The 22,155-nt window shown below is 42.1% G+C and overlaps 1 protein-coding gene across 1 annotated transcript in view; it reads right to left on the reverse strand.

The window, feature by feature from the left end:
* The window catches only part of esd (esterase D/formylglutathione hydrolase), a 110,764-nt gene that overhangs the window by 86,510 nt on the left and 2,099 nt on the right, over window positions 1-22,155 (reverse strand). Inside the window, exons 5-7 of the mRNA XM_069533363.1 lie at window positions 20,815-20,939; window positions 20,610-20,729; window positions 20,432-20,530 (exon numbers count right to left, since the gene is read on the reverse strand). Of these exons, the coding sequence (XP_069389464.1) occupies window positions 20,432-20,530; window positions 20,610-20,729; window positions 20,815-20,939 (344 nt within the window). The remainder of the gene's footprint in view (window positions 1-20,431; window positions 20,531-20,609; window positions 20,730-20,814; window positions 20,940-22,155) is intronic.

Raw genomic sequence — 22,155 nt, forward strand, 5'->3', positions numbered from 1 at the left:
TAACCCTAATCACAACCCTAACCCTAACCCTAATTGCAACCCTAACCCATATTCACCATAAGGTGAATAACTCCGCGCTGCTTGCTCGAAACGTGCTGAAATTCGCCGTGGTTGTGTGGCAGGCTACCCTTTACTAAACATGAAATGCCCAAGTCTCTATGACTTTCAGAAAAAAAGTTATTCCAAAATATCTTGTACTTTTTTTTTTAGATTTGGTGGTTTCACCATTTCCGAAGGTCGTAGAAGCTCGGGGATGGTCCCAATGGATCGGGCATAGCCACATTAGTGGAGATGGAACCAACTTCCAAGTCTCTATGACCTTCAGAAAAAAAGTTATTGAAGAATATCTTAAACTCCTATAGGTTTTCATCCCTAACCCTAACCCTAATCACAACCCAAAAATGTAACACTAATCACAACCCTAACCCTAACCCTTCCAAAGGTCGTAGAAGCCTGCGGGTGGTACCAATGGATCGGGCATACCCACATTAGTGGAGATGGAACCAACTTCCAAGTCTCTAAGACCTTCAGAAAAAAAGTTATTGAAGAATATCTTGATCTCCAATGGGTACTCATCCCTAACCCTAACCCTAATCACAACCCTAACCCTAACCCTAATCACAACCCTAACCCTAACCCTAATTGCAACCCTAACCCATATTCACCATAAGGTGAATAACTCCGCGCTGCTTGCTCGAAACGTGCTGAAATTCGCCGTGGTTGTGTGGCAGGCTACCCTTTACTAAACATGAAATGCCCAAGTCTCTATGACTTTCAGAAAAAAAGTTATTCCAAAATATCTTGTACTTTTCTTTTTAGATTTGGTGGTTTCACCATTTCCGAAGGTCGTAGAAGCTCGGGGATGGTCCCAATGGATCGGGCATAGCCACATTAGTGGAGATGGAACCAACTTCCAAGTCTCTATGACCTTCAGAAAAAAAGTTATTGAAGAATATCTTAAACTCCTATAGGTTTTCATCCCTAACCCTAACCCTAATCACAACCCAAAAATGTAACACTAATCACAACCCTAACCCTACCCCTTCCAAAGGTCGTAGAAGCCTGCGGGTGGTACCAATGGATCGGGCATACCCACATTAGTGGAGATGGAACCAACTTCCAAGTCTCTAAGACCTTCAGAAAAAAAGTTATTGAAGAATATCTTGATCTCCAATGGGTACTCATCCCTAACCCTAACCCTAACCCTAATCACAACCCTAACCCTAACCCTAATCACAACCCTAACCCTAATTGCAACCCTAACCCATATTCACCATAAGGTGAATAACTCCGCGCTGCTTGCTCGAAACGTGCTGAAATTCGCCGTGGTTGTGTGGCAGGCTACCCTTTACTAAACATGAAATGCCCAAGTCTCTATGACTTTCAGAAAAAAAGTTATTCCAAAATATCTTGTACTTTTTTTTTTAGATTTGGTGGTTTCACCATTTCCGAAGGTCGTAGAAGCTCGGGGATGGTCCCAATGGATCGGGCATAGCCACATTAGTGGAGATGGAACCAACTTCCAAGTCTCTATGACCTTCAGAAAAAAAGTTATTGAAGAATATCTTAAACTCCTATAGGTTTTCATCCCTAACCCTAACCCTAATCACAACCCAAAAATGTAACACTAATCACAACCCTAACCCTACCCCTTCCAAAGGTCGTAGAAGCCTGCGGGTGGTACCAATGGATCGGGCATACCCACATTAGTGGAGATGGAACCAACTTCCAAGTCTCTAAGACCTTCAGAAAAAAAGTTATTGAAGAATATCTTGATCTCCAATGGGTACTCATCCCTAACCCTAACCCTAATCACAACCCTAACCCTAACCCTAATCGCAACCCTAACCCTAACCCTAATTGCAACCCTAACCCATATTCACCATAAGGTGAATAACTCTGCGCTGCTTGCTCGAAACGTGCTGAAATTCGCCGTGGTTGTGTGGCAGGCTACCCTTTACTAAACATGAAATGCCCAAGTCTCTATGACTTTCAGAAAAAAAGTTATTCCAAAATATCTTGTACTTTTTTTTTTAGATTTGGTGGTTTCACCATTTCCGAAGGTCGTAGAAGCTCGGGGATGGTCCCAATGGATCGGGCATAGCCACATTAGTGGAGATGGAACCAACTTCCAAGTCTCTATGACCTTCAGAAAAAAAGTTATTGAAGAATATCTTAAACTCCTATAGGTTTTCATCCCTAACCCTAACCCTAATCACAACCCAAAAATGTAACACTAATCACAACCCTTACCCTACCCCTTCCAAAGGTCGTAGAAGCCTGCGGGTGGTACCAATGGATCGGGCATACCCACATTAGTGGAGATGGAACCAACTTCCAAGTCTCTAAGACCTTCAGAAAAAAAGTTATTGAAGAATATCTTGATCTCCAATGGGTACTCATCCCTAACCCTAATCACAACCCTAACCCTAACCCTAATCACAACCCTAACCCATATTCACCATAAGGTGAATAACTCCGCGCTGCTTGCTCGAAATGTGCTGAAATTCGCCGTGGTTTTGTGGCAGGCTACCCTTTACTAAACATGAAATGCCCAAGTCTCTATGACTTTCAGAAAAAAAGTTATTCCAAAATATCTTGTACTTTTTTTTTTTTAGATTTGGTGGTTTCACCATTTCCGAAGGTCGTAGAAGCTCGGGGATGGTTCCAATGGATCGGGCATAGCCACATTAGTGGAGATGGAACCAACTTCCAAGTCTCTATGACCTTCAGAAAAAAAGTTATTGAAGAATATCTTAAACTCCTATAGGTTTTCATCCCTAACCCTAACCCTAATCACAACCCAAAAATGTAACACTAATCACAACCCTAACCCTACCCCTTCCAAAGGTCGTAGAAGCCTGCGGGTGGTACCAATGGATCGGGCATACCCACATTAGTGGAGATGGAACCAACTTCCAAGTCTCTAAGACCTTCAGAAAAAAAGTTATTGAAGAATATCTTGATCTCCAATGGGTACTCATCCCTAACCCTAACCCTAATCACAACCCTAACCCTAACCCTAATCACAACCCTAACCCTAACCCTAACCCTAATTGCAACCCTAACCCATATTCACCATAAGGTGAATAACTCTGCGCTGCTTGCTCGAAACGTGCTGAAATTCGCCGTGGTTGTGTGGCAGGCTACCCTTTACTAAACATGAAATGCCCAAGTCTCCATGACTTTCAGAAAAAAAGTTATTCCAAAATATCTTGTACTTTTTTTTTTAGATTTGGTGGTTTCACCATTTCCGAAGGTCGTAGAAGCTCGGGGATGGTTCCAATGGATCGGGCATAGCCACATTAGTGCAGATGGAACCAACTTCCAAGTCTCTATGACCTTCAGAAAAAAAGTTATTGAAGAATATCTTGATCTCCAATGGGTACTCATCCCTAACCCTAACCCTAATCACAACCCTAACCCTAACCCTAATCACAACCCTAACCCTAACCCTAATCACAACCCTAACCCATATTCACCATAAGGTGAATAACTCCGCGCTGCTTGCTCGAAATGTGCTGAAATTCGCCGTGGTTTTGTGGCAGGCTACCCTTTACTAAACATGAAATGCCCAAGTCTCTATGACTTTCAGAAAAAAAGTTATTCCAAAATATCTTGTACTTTTTTTTTTTTAGATTTGGTGGTTTCACCATTTCCGAAGGTCGTAGAAGCTCGGGGATGGTTCCAATGGATCGGGCATAGCCACATTAGTGGAGATGGAACCAACTTCCAAGTCTCTATGACCTTCAGAAAAAAAGTTATTGAAGAATATCTTAAACTCCTATAGGTTTTCATCCCTAACCCTAATCACAACCCAAAAATGTAACACTAATCACAACCCTAACCCTACCCCTTCCAAAGGTCGTAGAAGCCTGCGGGTGGTACCAATGGATCGGGCATACCCACATTAGTGGAGATGGAACCAACTTCCAAGTCTCTAAGACCTTCAGAAAAAAAGTTATTGAAGAATATCTTGATCTCCAATGGGTACTCATCCCTAACCCTAACCCTAATCACAACCCTAACCCTAACCCTAATTGCAACCCTAACCCATATTCACCATAAGGTGAATAACTCCGCGCTGCTTGCTCGAAATGTGCTGAAATTCGCCGTGGTTGTGTGGCAGGCTACCCTTTACTAAACATGAAATGCCCAAGTCTCTATGACTTTCAGAAAAAAAGTTATTCCAAAATATCTTGTACTTTTTTTTTTAGATTTGGTGGTTTCACCATTTCCGAAGGTCGTAGAAGCTCGGGGATGGTCCCAATGGATCGGGCATAGCCACATTAGTGGAGATGGAACCAACTTCCAAGTCTCTATGACCTTCAGAAAAAAAGTTATTGAAGAATATCTTAAACTCCTATAGGTTTTCATCCCTAACCCTAACCCTAATCACAACCCAAAAATGTAACACTAATCACAACCCTAACCCTACCCCTTCCAAAGGTCGTAGAAGCCTGCGGGTGGTACCAATGGATCGGGCATACCCACATTAGTGGAGATGGAACCAACTTCCAAGTCTCTAAGACCTTCAGAAAAAAAGTTATTGAAGAATATCTTGATCTCCAATGGGTACTCATCCCTAACCCTAACCCTAATCACAACCCTAACCCTAACCCTAATTGCAACCCTAACCCATATTCACCATAAGGTGAATAACTCCGCGCTGCTTGCTCGAAATGTGCTGAAATTCGCCGTGGTTGTGTGGCAGGCTACCCTTTACTAAACATGAAATGCCCAAGTCTCTATGACTTTCAGAAAAAAAGTTATTCCAAAATATCTTGTACTTTTTTTTTTAGATTTGGTGGTTTCACCATTTCCGAAGGTCGTAGAAGCTCGGGGATGGTCCCAATGGATCGGGCATACCCACATTAGTGGAGATGGAACCAACTTCCAAGTCTCTATGACCTTCAGAAAAAAAGTTATTGAAGAATATCTTAAACTCCTATAGGTTTTCATCCCTAACCCTAATCACAACCCAAAAATGTAACACTAATCACAACCCTAACCCTACCCCTTCCAAAGGTCGTAGAAGCCTGCGGGTGGTACCAATGGATCGGGCATACCCACATTAGTGGAGATGGAACCAACTTCCAAGTCTCTAAGACCTTCAGAAAAAAAGTTATTGAAGAATATCTTGATCTCCAATGGGTACTCATCCCTAACCCTAACCCTAATCACAACCCTAACCCTAACCCTAATTGCAACCCTAACCCATATTCACCATAAGGTGAATAACTCCGCGCTGCTTGCTCGAAACGTGCTGAAATTCGCCGTGGTTGTGTGGCAGGCCACCCTTTACTAAACATGAAATGCCCAAGTCTCTATGACTTTCAGAAAAAAAGTTATTCCAAAATATCTTGTACTTTTTTTTTTAGATTTGGTGGTTTCACCATTTCCGAAGGTCGTAGAAGCTCGGGGATGGTCCCAATGGATCGGGCATAGCCACATTAGTGGAGATGGAACCAACTTCCAAGTCTCTATGACCTTCAGAAAAAAAGTTATTGAAGAATATCTTAAACTCCTATAGGTTTTCATCCCTAACCCTAACCCTAATCACAACCCAAAAATGTAACACTAATCACAACCCTAACCCTACCCCTTCCAAAGGTCGTAGGAGGCTGCGGGTGGTACCAATGGATCGGGCATACCCACATTAGTGGAGATGGAACCAACTTCCAAGTCTCTAAGACCTTCAGAAAAAAAGTTATTGAAGAATATCTTGATCTCCAATGGGTACTCATCCCTAACCCTAACCCTAATCACAACCCTAACCCTAACCCTAATCACAACCCTAACCCTAACCCTAATTGCAACCCTAACCCTAACCCTAACCCTAATTGCAACCCTAACCCATATTCACCATAAGGTGAATAACTCTGCGCTGCTTGCTCGAAACGTGCTGAAATTCGCCGTGGTTGTGTGGCAGGCTACCCTTTACTAAGCATGAAATGCCCAAGTCTCTATGACTTTCAGAAAAAAAGTTATTCCAAAATATCTTGTACTTTTTTTTTTTTAGATTTGGTGGTTTCACCATTTCCGAAGGTCGTAGAAGCTCGGGGATGGTTCCAATGGATCGGGCATAGCCACATTAGTGGAGATGGAACCAACTTCCAAGTCTCTATGACCTTCAGAAAAAAAGTTATTGAAGAATATCTTAAACTCCTATAGGTTTTCATCCCTAACCCTAACCCTAATCACAACCCAAAAATGTAACACTAATCACAACCCTAACCCTACCCCTTCCAAAGGTCGTAGAAGCCTGCGGGTGGTACCAATGGATCGGGCATACCCACATTAGTGGAGATGGAACCAACTTCCAAGTCTCTAAGACCTTCAGAAAAAAAGTTATTGAAGAATATCTTGATCTCCAATGGGTACTCATCCCTAACCCTAACCCTAATCACAACCCTAACCCTAACCCTAATCACAACCCTAACCCTAACCCTAACCCTAATTGCAACCCTAACCCATATTCACCATAAGGTGAATAACTCTGCGCTGCTTGCTCGAAACGTGCTGAAATTCGCCGTGGTTGTGTGGCAGGCTACCCTTTACTAAACATGAAATGCCCAAGTCTCCATGACTTTCAGAAAAAAAGTTATTCCAAAATATCTTGTACTTTTTTTTTTAGATTTGGTGGTTTCACCATTTCCGAAGGTCGTAGAAGCTCGGGGATGGTTCCAATGGATCGGGCATAGCCACATTAGTGCAGATGGAACCAACTTCCAAGTCTCTATGACCTTCAGAAAAAAAGTTATTGAAGAATATCTTGATCTCCAATGGGTACTCATCCCTAACCCTAACCCTAATCACAACCCTAACCCTAACCCTAATTGCAACCCTAACCCATATTCACCATAAGGTGAATAACTCTGCGCTGCTTGCTCGAAACGTGCTGAAATTCGCCGTGGTTGTGTGGCAGGCTACCCTTTACTAAGCATGAAATGCCCAAGTCTCTATGACTTTCAGAAAAAAAGTTATTCCAAAATATCTTGTACTTTTTTTTTTAGATTTGGTGGTTTCACCATTTCCGAAGGTCGTAGGAGCTCGGGGATGGTCCCAATGGATCGGGCATAGCCACATTAGTGGAGATGGAACCAACTTCCAAGTCTCTATGACCTTCAGAAAAAAAGTTATTGAAGAATATCTTAAACTCCTATAGGTTTTCATCCCTAACCCTAACCCTAATCACAACCCAAAAATGTAACACTAATCACAACCCTAACCCTACCCCTTCCAAAGGTCGTAGAAGCCTGCGGGTGGTACCAATGGATCGGGCATACCCACATTAGTGGAGATGGAACCAACTTCCAAGTCTCTAAGACCTTCAGAAAAAAAGTTATTGAAGAATATCTTGATCTCCAATGGGTACTCATCCCTAACCCTAACCCTAATCACAACCCTAACCCTAACCCTAATCACAACCCTAACCCATATTCACCATAAGGTGAATAACTCCGCGCTGCTTGCTCGAAATGTGCTGAAATTCGCCGTGGTTTTGTGGCAGGCTACCCTTTACTAAACATGAAATGCCCAAGTCTCTATGACTTTCAGAAAAAAAGTTATTCCAAAATATCTTGTACTTTTTTTTTTTTAGATTTGGTGGTTTCACCATTTCCGAAGGTCGTAGAAGCTCGGGGATGGTTCCAATGGATCGGGCATAGCCACATTAGTGGAGATGGAACCAACTTCCAAGTCTCTATGACCTTCAGAAAAAAAGTTATTGAAGAATATCTTAAACTCCTATAGGTTTTCATCCCTAACCCTAACCCTAATCACAACCCAAAAATGTAACACTAATCACAACCCTAACCCTACCCCTTCCAAAGGTCGTAGAAGCCTGCGGGTGGTACCAATGGATCGGGCATACCCACATTAGTGGAGATGGAACCAACTTCCAAGTCTCTAAGACCTTCAGAAAAAAAGTTATTGAAGAATATCTTGATCTCCAATGGGTACTCATCCCTAACCCTAACCCTAATCACAACCCTAACCCTAACCCTAATCACAACCCTAACCCTAACCCTAATTGCAACCCTAACCCATATTCACCATAAGGTGAATAACTCTGCGCTGCTTGCTCGAAACGTGCTGAAATTCGCCGTGGTTGTGTGGCAGGCTACCCTTTACTAAGCATGAAATGCCCAAGTCTCTATGACTTTCAGAAAAAAAGTTATTCCAAAATATCTTGTACTTTTTTTTTTAGATTTGGTGGTTTCACCATTTCCGAAGGTCGTAGGAGCTCGGGGATGGTCCCAATGGATCGGACATAGCCACATTAGTGGAGATGGAACCAACTTCCAAGTCTCTATGACCTTCAGAAAAAAAGTTATTGAAGAATATCTTAAACTCCTATAGGTTTTCATCCCTAACCCTAACCCTAATCACAACCCAAAAATGTAACACTAATCACAACCCTAACCCTACCCCTTCCAAAAGTCGTAGAAGCCTGCGGGTGGTACCAATGGATCGGGCATACCCACATTAGTGGAGATGGAACCAACTTCCAAGTCTCTAAGACCTTCAGAAAAAAAGTTATTGAAGAATATCTTGATCTCCAATGGGTACTCATCCCTAACCCTAACCCTAATCGCAACCCTAACCCTAACCCTAATTGCAACCCTAACCCATATTCACCATAAGGTGAATAACTCTGCGCTGCTTGCTCGAAACGTGCTGAAATTCGCCGTGGTTGTGTGGCAGGCTACCCTTTACTAAACATGAAATGCCCAAGTCTCTATGACTTTCAGAAAAAAAGTTATTCCAAAATATCTTGTACTTTTTTTTTTAGATTTGGTGGTTTCACCATTTCCGAAGGTCGTAGAAGCTCGGGGATGGTCCCAATGGATCGGGCATAGCCACATTAGTGGAGATGGAACCAACTTCCAAGTCTCTATGACCTTCAGAAAAAAAGTTATTGAAGAATATCTTAAACTCCTATAGGTTTTCATCCCTAACCCTAACCCTAATCACAACCCAAAAATGTAACACTAATCACAACCCTAACCCTACCCCTTCCAAAGGTCGTAGAAGCCTGCGGGTGGTACCAATGGATCGGGCATACCCACATTAGTGGAGATGGAACCAACTTCCAAGTCTCTAAGACCTTCAGAAAAAAAGTTATTGAAGAATATCTTGATCTCCAATGGGTACTCATCCCTAACCCTAACCCTAATCACAACCCTAACCCTAACCCTAATTGCAACCCTAACCCATATTCACCATAAGGTGAATAACTCCGCGCTGCTTGCTCGAAATGTGCTGAAATTCGCCGTGGTTGTGTGGCAGGCTACCCTTTACTAAACATGAAATGCCCAAGTCTCTATGACTTTCAGAAAAAAAGTTATTCCAAAATATCTTGTACTTTTTTTTTTAGATTTGGTGGTTTCACCATTTCCGAAGGTCGTAGAAGCTCGGGGATGGTCCCAATGGATCGGGCATACCCACATTAGTGGAGATGGAACCAACTTCCAAGTCTCTATGACCTTCAGAAAAAAAGTTATTGAAGAATATCTTAAACTCCTATAGGTTTTCATCCCTAACCCTAACCCTAATCACAACCCAAAAATGTAACACTAATCACAACCCTAACCCTACCCCTTCCAAAGGTCGTAGAAGCCTGCGGGTGGTACCAATGGATCGGGCATACCCACATTAGTGGAGATGGAACCAACTTCCAAGTCTCTAAGACCTTCAGAAAAAAAGTTATTGAAGAATATCTTGATCTCCAATGGGTACTCATCCCTAACCCTAACCCTAATCACAACCCTAACCCTAACCCTAATCACAACCCTAACCCTAACCCTAATTGCAACCCTAACCCATATTCACCATAAGGTGAATAACTCCGCGCTGCTTGCTCGAAACGTGCTGAAATTCGCCGTGGTTGTGTGGCAGGCTACCCTTTACTAAACATGAAATGCCCAAGTCTCTATGACTTTCAGAAAAAAAGTTATTCCAAAATATCTTGTACTTTTTTTTTTAGATTTGGTGGTTTCACCATTTCCGAAGGTCGTAGAAGCTCGGGGATGGTCCCAATGGATCGGGCATAGCCACATTAGTGGAGATGGAACCAACTTCCAAGTCTCTATGACCTTCAGAAAAAAAGTTATTGAAGAATATCTTAAACTCCTATAGGTTTTCATCCCTAACCCTAACCCTAATCACAACCCAAAAATGTAACACTAATCACAACCCTAACCCTACCCCTTCCAAAGGTCGTAGAAGCCTGCGGGTGGTACCAATGGATCGGGCATACCCACATTAGTGGAGATGGAACCAACTTCCAAGTCTCTAAGACCTTCAGAAAAAAAGTTATTGAAGAATATCTTGATCTCCAATGGGTACTCATCCCTAACCCTAACCCTAATCACAACCCTAACCCTAACCCTAATCACAACCCTAACCCTAACCCTAATTGCAACCCTAACCCATATTCACCATAAGGTGAATAACTCCGCGCTGCTTGCTCGAAACGTGCTGAAATTCGCCGTGGTTGTGTGGCAGGCTACCCTTTACTAAACATGAAATGCCCAAGTCTCTATGACTTTCAGAAAAAAAGTTATTCCAAAATATCTTGTACTTTTTTTTTTAGATTTGGTGGTTTCACCATTTCCGAAGGTCGTAGAAGCTCGGGGATGGTCCCAATGGATCGGGCATAGCCACATTAGTGGAGATGGAACCAACTTCCAAGTCTCTATGACCTTCAGAAAAAAAGTTATTGAAGAATATCTTAAACTCCTATAGGTTTTCATCCCTAACCCTAACCCTAATCACAACCCAAAAATGTAACACTAATCACAACCCTAACCCTACCCCTTCCAAAGGTCGTAGAAGCCTGCGGGTGGTACCAATGGATCGGGCATACCCACATTAGTGGAGATGGAACCAACTTCCAAGTCTCTAAGACCTTCAGAAAAAAAGTTATTGAAGAATATCTTGATCTCCAATGGGTACTCATCCCTAACCCTAACCCTAATCACAACCCTAACCCTAACCCTAATCACAACCCTAACCCTAACCCTAATTGCAACCCTAACCCATATTCACCATAAGGTGAATAACTCCGCGCTGCTTGCTCGAAACGTGCTGAAATTCGCCGTGGTTGTGTGGCAGGCTACCCTTTACTAAACATGAAATGCCCAAGTCTCTATGACTTTCAGAAAAAAAGTTATTCCAAAATATCTTGTACTTTTTTTTTTAGATTTGGTGGTTTCACCATTTCCGAAGGTCGTAGAAGCTCGGGGATGGTCCCAATGGATCGGGCATAGCCACATTAGTGGAGATGGAACCAACTTCCAAGTCTCTATGACCTTCAGAAAAAAAGTTATTGAAGAATATCTTAAACTCCTATAGGTTTTCATCCCTAACCCTAACCCTAATCACAACCCAAAAATGTAACACTAATCACAACCCTAACCCTACCCCTTCCAAAGGTCGTAGAAGCCTGCGGGTGGTACCAATGGATCGGGCATACCCACATTAGTGGAGATGGAACCAACTTCCAAGTCTCTAAGACCTTCAGAAAAAAAGTTATTGAAGAATATCTTGATCTCCAATGGGTACTCATCCCTAACCCTAACCCTAATCACAACCCTAACCCTAACCCTAATCACAACCCTAACCCTAACCCTAATTGCAACCCTAACCCATATTCACCATAAGGTGAATAACTCCGCGCTGCTTGCTCGAAACGTGCTGAAATTCGCCGTGGTTGTGTGGCAGGCTACCCTTTACTAAACATGAAATGCCCAAGTCTCTATGACTTTCAGAAAAAAAGTTATTCCAAAATATCTTGTACTTTTTTTTTTAGATTTGGTGGTTTCACCATTTCCGAAGGTCGTAGAAGCTCGGGGATGGTCCCAATGGATCGGGCATAGCCACATTAGTGGAGATGGAACCAACTTCCAAGTCTCTATGACCTTCAGAAAAAAAGTTATTGAAGAATATCTTAAACTCCTATAGGTTTTCATCCCTAACCCTAACCCTAATCACAACCCAAAAATGTAACACTAATCACAACCCTAACCCTACCCCTTCCAAAGGTCGTAGAAGCCTGCGGGTGGTACCAATGGATCGGGCATACCCACATTAGTGGAGATGGAACCAACTTCCAAGTCTCTAAGACCTTCAGAAAAAAAGTTATTGAAGAATATCTTGATCTCCAATGGGTACTCATCCCTAACCCTAACCCTAATCACAACCCTAACCCTAACCCTAATCACAACCCTAACCCTAACCCTAATTGCAACCCTAACCCATATTCACCATAAGGTGAATAACTCCGCGCTGCTTGCTCGAAACGTGCTGAAATTCGCCGTGGTTGTGTGGCAGGCTACCCTTTACTAAACATGAAATGCCCAAGTCTCTATGACTTTCAGAAAAAAAGTTATTCCAAAATATCTTGTACTTTTTTTTTTAGATTTGGTGGTTTCACCATTTCCGAAGGTCGTAGAAGCTCGGGGATGGTCCCAATGGATCGGGCATAGCCACATTAGTGGAGATGGAACCAACTTCCAAGTCTCTATGACCTTCAGAAAAAAAGTTATTGAAGAATATCTTAAACTCCTATAGGTTTTCATCCCTAACCCTAACCCTAATCACAACCCAAAAATGTAACACTAATCACAACCCTAACCCTACCCCTTCCAAAGGTCGTAGAAGCCTGCGGGTGGTACCAATGGATCGGGCATACCCACATTAGTGGAGATGGAACCAACTTCCAAGTCTCTAAGACCTTCAGAAAAAAAGTTATTGAAGAATATCTTGATCTCCAATGGGTACTCATCCCTAACCCTAACCCTAATCACAACCCTAACCCTAACCCTAACCCTAACCCTAATTGCAACCCTAACCCATATTCACCATAAGGTGAATAACTCCGCGCTGCTTGCTCGAAACGTGCTGAAATTCGCCGTGGTTGTGTGGCAGGCTACCCTTTACTAAACATGAAATGCCCAAGTCTCTATGACTTTCAGAAAAAAAGTTATTCCAAAATATCTTGTACTTTTTTTTTTAGATTTGGTGGTTTCACCATTTCCGAAGGTCGTAGAAGCTCGGGGATGGTCCCAATGGATCGGGCATAGCCACATTAGTGGAGATGGAACCAACTTCCAAGTCTCTATGACCTTCAGAAAAAAAGTTATTGAAGAATATCTTAAACTCCTATAGGTTTTCATCCCTAACCCTAACCCTAATCACAACCCAAAAATGTAACACTAATCACAACCCTAACCCTACCCCTTCCAAAGGTCGTAGAAGCCTGCGGGTGGTACCAATGGATCGGGCATACCCACATTAGTGGAGATGGAACCAACTTCCAAGTCTCTAAGACCTTCAGAAAAAAAGTTATTGAAGAATATCTTGATCTCCAATGGGTACTCATTCCTAACCCTAACCCTAATCACAACCCTAACCCTAACCCTAATCACAACCCTAACCCTAATTGCAACCCTAACCCATATTCACCATAAGGTGAATAACTCCGCGCTGCTTGCTCGAAACGTGCTGAAATTCGCCGTGGTTGTGTGGCAGGCCACCCTTTACTAAACATGAAATGCCCAAGTCTCTATGACTTTCAGAAAAAAAGTTATTCCAAAATATCTTGTACTTTTCTTTTTAGATTTGGTGGTTTCACCATTTCCGAAGGTCGTAGAAGCTCGGGGATGGTCCCAATGGATCGGGCATAGCCACATTAGTGGAGATGGAACCAACTTCCAAGTCTCTATGACCTTCAGAAAAAAAGTTATTGAAGAATATCTTAAACTCCTATAGGTTTTCATCCCTAACCCTAACCCTAATCACAACCCAAAAATGTAACACTAATCACAACCCTAACCCTACCCCTTCCAAAGGTCGTAGAAGCCTGCGGGTGGTACCAATGGATCGGGCATACCCACATTAGTGGAGATGGAACCAACTTCCAAGTCTCTAAGACCTTCAGAAAAAAAGTTATTGAAGAATATCTTGATCTCCAATGGGTACTCATCCCTAACCCTAACCCTAATCACAACCCTAACCCTAACCCTAATTGCAACCCTAACCCATATTCACCATAAGGTGAATAACTCTGCGCTGCTTGCTCGAAACGTGCTGAAATTCGCCGTGGTTGTGTGGCAGGCTACCCTTTACTAAACATGAAATGCCCAAGTCTCTATGACTTTCAGAAAAAAAGTTATTCCAAAATATCTTGTACTTTTTTTTTTAGATTTGGTGGTTTCACCATTTCCGAAGGTCGTAGAAGCTCGGGGATGGTCCCAATGGATCGGGCATAGCCACATTAGTGGAGATGGAACCAACTTCCAAGTCTCTATGACCTTCAGAAAAAAAGTTATTGAAGAATATCTTAAACTCCTATAGGTTTTCATCCCTAACCCTAACCCTAATCACAACCCAAAAATGTAACACTAATCACAACCCTAACCCTACCCCTTCCAAAGGTCGTAGAAGCCTGCGGGTGGTACCAATGGATCGGGCATACCCACATTAGTGGAGATGGAACCAACTTCCAAGTCTCTAAGACCTTCAGAAAAAAAGTTATTGAAGAATATCTTGATCTCCAATGGGTACTCATCCCTAACCCTAACCCTAATCACAACCCTAACCCTAATCACAACCCTAACCCTAACCCTAATTGCAACCCTAACCCATATTCACCATAAGGTGAATAACTCCGCGCTGCTTGCTCGAAACGTGCTGAAATTCGCCGTGGTTGTGTGGCAGGCTACCCTTTACTAAACATGAAATGCCCAAGTCTCTATGACTTTCAGAAAAAAAGTTATTCCAAAATATCTTGTACTTTTCTTTTTAGATTTGGTGGTTTCACCATTTCCGAAGGTCGTAGAAGCTCGGGGATGGTCCCAATGGATCGGGCATAGCCACATTAGTGGAGATGGAACCAACTTCCAAGTCTCTATGACCTTCAGAAAAAAAGTTATTGAAGAATATCTTAAACTCCTATAGGTTTTCATCCCTAACCCTAACCCTAATCACAACCCAAAAATGTAACACTAATCACAACCCTAACCCTACCCCTTCCAAAGGTCGTAGAAGCCTGCGGGTGGTACCAATGGATCGGGCATACCCACATTAGTGGAGATGGAACCAACTTCCAAGTCTCTAAGACCTTCAGAAAAAAAGTTATTGAAGAATATCTTGATCTCCAATGGGTACTCATCCCTAACCCTAACCCTAACCCTAATCACAACCCTAACCCTAATCACAACCCTAACCCTAATTGCAACCCTAACCCATATTCACCATAAGGTGAATAACTCCGCGCTGCTTGCTCGAAACGTGCTGAAATTCGCCGTGGTTGTGTGGCAGGCTACCCTTTACTAAACATGAAATGCCCAAGTCTCTATGACTTTCAGAAAAAAAGTTATTCCAAAATATCTTGTACTTTTTTTTTTAGATTTGGTGGTTTCACCATTTCCGAAGGTCGTAGAAGCTCGGGGATGGTCCCAATGGATCGGGCATAGCCACATTAGTGGAGATGGAACCAACTTCCAAGTCTCTATGACCTTCAGAAAAAAAGTTATTGAAGAATATCTTAAACTCCTATAGGTTTTCATCCCTAACCCTAACCCTAATCACAACCCAAAAATGTAACACTAATCACAACCCTAACCCTACCCCTTCCAAAGGTCGTAGAAGCCTGCGGGTGGTACCAATGGATCGGGCATACCCACATTAGTGGAGATGGAACCAACTTCCAAGTCTCTAAGACCTTCAGAAAAAAAGTTATTGAAGAATATCTTGATCTCCAATGGGTACTCATCCCTAACCCTAACCCTAATCACAACCCTAACCCTAACCCTAATTGCAACCCTAACCCATATTCACCATAAGGTGAATAACTCCGCGCTGCTTGCTCGAAACGTGCTGAAATTCGCCGTGGTTTTGTGGCAGGCTACCCTTTACTAAACATGAAATGCCCAAGTCTCTATGACTTTCAGAAAAAAAGTTATTCCAAAATATCTTGTACTTTTTTTTTTTTAGATTTGGTGGTTTCACCATTTCCGAAGGTCGTAGAAGCTCGGGGATGGTTCCAATGGATCGGGCATAGCCACATTAGTGGAGATGGAACCAACTTCCAAGTCTCTATGACCTTCAGAAAAAAAGTTATTGAAGAATATCTTAAACTCCTATAGGTTTTCATCCCTAACCCTAACCCTAATCACAACCCAAAAATGTAACACTAATCACAACCCTAACCCTACCCCTTCCAAAGGTCGTAGAAGCCTGCGGGTGGTACCAATGGATCGGGCATACCCACATTAGTGGAGATGGAACCAACTTCCAAGTCTCTAAGACCTTCAGAAAAAAAGTTATTGAAGAATATCTTGATCTCCAATGGGTACTCATCCCTAACCCTAACCCTAATCACAACCCTAACCCTAACCCTAATCGCAACCCTAACCCTAACCCTAATTGCAACCCTAACCCATATTCACCATAAGGTGAATAACTCTGCGCTGCTTGCTCGAAACGTGCTGAAATTCGCCGTGGTTGTGTGGCAGGCTACCCTTTACTAAACATGAAATGCCCAAGTCTCTATGACTTTCAGAAAAAAAGTTATTCCAAAATATCTTGTACTTTTTTTTTTAGATTTGGTGGTTTCACCATTTCCGAAGGTCGTAGAAGCTCGGGGATGGTCCCAATGGATCGGGCATAGCCACATTAGTGGAGATGGAACCAACTTCCAAGTCTCTATGACCTTCAGAAAAAAAGTTATTGAAGAATATCTTAAACTCCTATAGGTTTTCATCCCTAACCCTAACCCTAATCACAACCCAAAAATGTAACACTAATCACAACCCTTACCCTACCCCTTCCAAAGGTCGTAGAAGCCTGCGGGTGGTACCAATGGATCGGGCATACCCACATTAGTGGAGATGGAACCAACTTCCAAGTCTCTAAGACCTTCAGAAAAAAAGTTATTGAAGAATATCTTGATCTCCAATGGGTACTCATCCCTAACCCTAACCCTAATCACAACCCTAACCCTAACCCTAATCACAACCCTAACCCTAATTGCAACCCTAACCCATATTCACCATAAGGTGAATAACTCTGCGCTGCTTGCTCGAAACGTGCTGAAATTCGCCGTGGTTGTGTGGCAGGCTACCCTTTACTAAGCATGAAATGCCCAAGTCTCTATGACTTTCAGAAAAAAAGTTATTCCAAAATATCTTGTACTTTTTTTTTTAGATTTGGTGGTTTCACCATTTCCGAAGGTCGTAGGAGCTCGGGGATGGTCCCAATGGATCGGACATAGCCACATTAGTGGAGATGGAACCAACTTCCAAGTCTCTATGACCTTCAGAAAAAAAGTTATTGAAGAATATCTTAAACTCCTATAGGTTTTCATCCCTAACCCTAACCCTAATCACAACCCAAAAATGTAACACTAATCACAACCCTAACCCTACCCCTTCCAAAAGTCGTAGAAGCCTGCGGGTGGTACCAATGGATCGGGCATACCCACATTAGTGGAGATGGAACCAACTTCCAAGTCTCTAAGACCTTCAGAAAAAAAGTTATTGAAGAATATCTTGATCTCCAATGGGTACTCATCCCTAACCCTAACCCTAATCACAACCCTAACCCTAACCCTAATCGCAACCCTAACCCTAACCCTAATTGCAACCCTAACCCATATTCACCATAAGGTGAATAACTCTGCGCTGCTTGCTCGAAACGTGCTGAAATTCGCCGTGGTTGTGTGGCAGGCTACCCTTTACTAAGCATGAAATGCCCAAGTCTCTATGACTTTCAGAAAAAAAGTTATTCCAAAATATCTTGTACTTTTTTTTTTAGATTTGGTGGTTTCACCATTTCCGAAGGTCGTAGGAGCTCGGGGATGGTCCCAATGGATCGGGCATAGCCACATTAGTGGAGATGGAACCAACTTCCAAGTCTCTATGACCTTCAGAAAAAAAGTTATTGAAGAATATCTTAAACTCCTATAGGTTTTCATCCCTAACCCTAACCCTAATCACAACCCAAAAATGTAACACTAATCACAACCCTAACCCTACCCCTTCCAAAGGTCGTAGAAGCCTGCGGGTGGTACCAATGGATCGGGCATACCCACATTAGTGGAGATGGAACCAACTTCCAAGTCTCTAAGACCTTCAGAAAAAAAGTTATTGAAGAATATCTTGATCTCCAATGGGTACTCATCCCTAACCCTAACCCTAATCACAACCCTAACCCTAACCCTAATTGCAACCCTAACCCATATTCACCATAAGGTGAATAACTCCGCGCTGCTTGCTCGAAACGTGCTGAAATTCGCCGTGGTTGTGTGGCAGGCTACCCTTTACTAAACATGAAATGCCCAAGTCTCTATGACTTTCAGAAAAAAAGTTATTCCAAAATATCTTGTACTTTTTTTTTTAGATTTGGTGGTTTCACCATTTCCGAAGGTCGTAGAAGCTCGGGGATGGTCCCAATGGATCGGGCATAGCCACATTAGTGGAGATGGAACCAACTTCCAAGTCTCTATGACCTTCAGAAAAAAAGTTATTGAAGAATATCTTAAACTCCTATAGGTTTTCATCCCTAACCCTAACCCTAATCACAACCCAAAAATGTAACACTAATCACAACCCTTACCCTACCCCTTCCAAAGGTCGTAGAAGCCTGCGGGTGGTACCAATGGATCGGGCATACCCACATTAGTGGAGATGGAACCAACTTCCAAGTCTCTAAGACCTTCAGAAAAAAAGTTATTGAAGAATATCTTGATCTCCAATGGGTACTCATCCCTAACCCTAACCCTAATCACAACCCTAACCCTAACCCTAATTGCAACCCTAACCCATATTCACCATAAGGTGAATAACTCCGCGCTGCTTGCTCGAAACGTGCTGAAATTCGCCGTGGTTGTGTGGCAGGCTACCCTTTACTAAACATGAAATGCCCAAGTCTCTATGACTTTCAGAAAAAAAGTTATTCCAAAATATCTTGTACTTTTGTTTTTAGATTTGGTGGTTTCACCATTTCCGAAGGTCGTAGAAGCTCGGGGATGGTCCCAATGGATCGGGCATAGCCACATTAGTGGAGATGGAACCAACTTCCAAGTCTCTATGACCTTCAGAAAAAAAGTTATTGAAGAATATCTTAAACTCCTATAGGTTTTCATCCCTAACCCTAACCCTAATCACAACCCAAAAATGTAACAATAATCACAACCCTAACCCTACCCCTTCCAAAGGTCGTAGAAGCCTGCGGGTGGTACCAATGGATCGGGCATACCCACATTAGTGGAGATGGAACCAACTTCCAAGTCTCTAAGACCTTCAGAAAAAAAGTTATTGAAGAATATCTTGATCTCCAATGGGTACTCATCCCTAACCCTAATCACAACCCTAACCCTAACCCTAACCCTAATCACAACCCTAACCCTAACCCTAATTGCAACCCTAACCCATGTTCACCATAAGGTGAATAACTCCGCGCTGCTTGCTCGAAACGTGCTGAAATTCACCGTGGTTGTGTGGCAGGCTACCCTTTACTAAACATGAAATGCCCAAGTCTCTATGACTTTCAGAAAAAAAGTTATTCCAAAATATCTTGTACTTTTTTTTTTAGATTTGGTGGTTTCACCATTTCCGAAGGTCGTAGAAGCTCGGGGATGGTCCCAATGGATCGGGCATAGCCACATTAGTGGAGATGGAACCAACTTCCAAGTCTCTAAGATCTTCAGAAAAAAAGTTATTGAAGAATATCTTAAACTCCTATAGGTTTTCATCCCTAACCCTAACCCTAATCACAACCCAAAAATGTAACACTAATCACAACCCTAACCCTACCCCTTCCAAAGGTCGTAGAAGCCTGCGGGTGGTACCAATGGATCGGGCATACCCACATTAGTGGAGATGGAACCAACTTCCAAGTCTCTATGACTTTCAGAAAAAAAGTTATTCTAAAATATCTTGTACTTATCAGTCTTTGGTCTCCTGGTTTGGAATCTGTTGCATGTGAGAGAGACGTTCGTTCTCATGCTCGTCTGTTGCCGTCACAGAATCAATCAAGTCTGAGAAACGCTGTGATTAATCATTTGGTTTATAAAAAATCAGAAAGTGTAAAATGAAGAAGGGCTGGATTCATATCTGTATGTGACAAATGAAATAAATCGAATATTGCTGAAATACTCAAGGTGAAGGCGAAATGCAGAAAGTTTGTTAGTGTTCTCAAACAAATAGGTTTTTAGAGTTTCAGGCGCCGGCTGACGATCGGAGCGATATTCAAGTAGAGCAGCAGAGTTGATGAAAACAACGATGAAACAAAGAATGAAGACGATTCATAATCTCCTTCGACTCCTCTGATGACGACACTGTGAGGTCACCTCAGCTCAGGTGAAGGTTGAAGATGACGAGTAATAACTTAAACGTGAGCAGGACCACAGATTTCTCACCTCCCAGGTGGACCTGTCGGAGCCCAGGTATCCTGCGAAGGCTTTCTGTCCCCATGGACACTGCACGGGGTTACAGATGGGAGCGAAGGCAGACACAGCCTGAAGGAGACAGACGCCAGACTCATCATGTTAAACAGGATTTGTGATAAAGAAAACCACATTCTGCACCACACAGTACCTTGTATTTCCCAGGGTTCTTCAGGGCACAGATGAGCGCCCCGTGTCCGCCCATGGAGTGACCACTGATGGACATCCTGTCTGGGTCGGTGGGGAAGTTAGCGTTGATCAACTTGACGAGCTGAGACAGATCATCAACAACACACATTAGTTGAAATGAAGGATATTTTTGAGGGAATATTAAGTTCATGAGGATTCAAACTCACCTCCTCTGTGACGTACGAGTACATACGGTAGTTTGATTTCCACGGCTCCTGGGTGGCGTCAACATAGAAACCAGCACCGGTGCCGAAATCCCAGCTCTCATCCTCTCCCTCGATGTTACAGCCACCTGAGGGTATACATCACTGACTGTATATGAAGACGATCACTGACTGTATATAAATACACTGACTGTATATAAAGACGATCACTGACTGTATATAAATACACTGACTGTATATGAAGACCATCACTGACTGTATATAAAGATGATCACTGACTGTATATAAAGACACTGACTGTATATAAAGATGATCACTGACTGTATATAAAGACGATCACAAAGATGATCACTGACTGTATATAAAGACGATCACAAAGATGATCACTGACTGTATATAAAGACAGTGACTGTATATAAAGACCATCACTGACTGTATATAAAGATGATCACTGACTGTATATAAATACACTGACTGTATATAAAGACGATCACTGACTGTATATAAAGACGATCACTGACTGTATATAAAGACCATCACTGACTGTATATAAAGACGATCACTGACTGTATATAAAGATGATCACTGACTGTATATAAAGACCATCACTGACTGTATATAAAGACACTGACTGTATATAAAAATGATCACTGACTGTATATAAATACACTGACTGTATATAAATACACTGACTGTATATAAAGATGATCACTGACTGTATATAAAGACACTGACTGTATATAAAGATGATCACTGACTGTATATAAATACACTGACTGTATATAAAGATGATCACTGACTGTATATAAAGACCATCACTGACTGTTTATTTGATGTTCACTGACTGTATATAAATACACTGACTGTATATAAAGATGATCACTGACTGTATATAAAGATGATCACTGACTGTATATAAAGATGATCAATGACTGTATATAAAGACCATCACTGACTGTATATAAAGACCATCACTGACTGTATATAAAGATGATCACTGACTGTATATAAAGACACTGACTGTATATAAAGATGATCACTGACTGTATATAAATACACTGACTGTATATAAAGATGATCACTGACTGTATATAAAGACCATCACTGACTGTATATAAAGATGATCACTGACTGTATATAAATACACTGACTGTATATAAAGATGATCACTGACTGTATATAAAGATGATCACTGACTGTATATAAAGACACTGACTGTATATAAAGACACTGACTGTATATAAAGATGATCACTGACTGTATATAAAGATGATCACTGACTGTATATAAAGACAGTGACTGTATATAAAGACATCAATAAAATAATTAAAACCAAACTGATGA

This window comes from Paralichthys olivaceus, chromosome 10, assembly GCF_024713975.1.
Source record: "Paralichthys olivaceus isolate ysfri-2021 chromosome 10, ASM2471397v2, whole genome shotgun sequence".
In the NCBI taxonomy this organism is placed as follows: Eukaryota; Metazoa; Chordata; class Actinopteri; order Pleuronectiformes; family Paralichthyidae; genus Paralichthys; species Paralichthys olivaceus.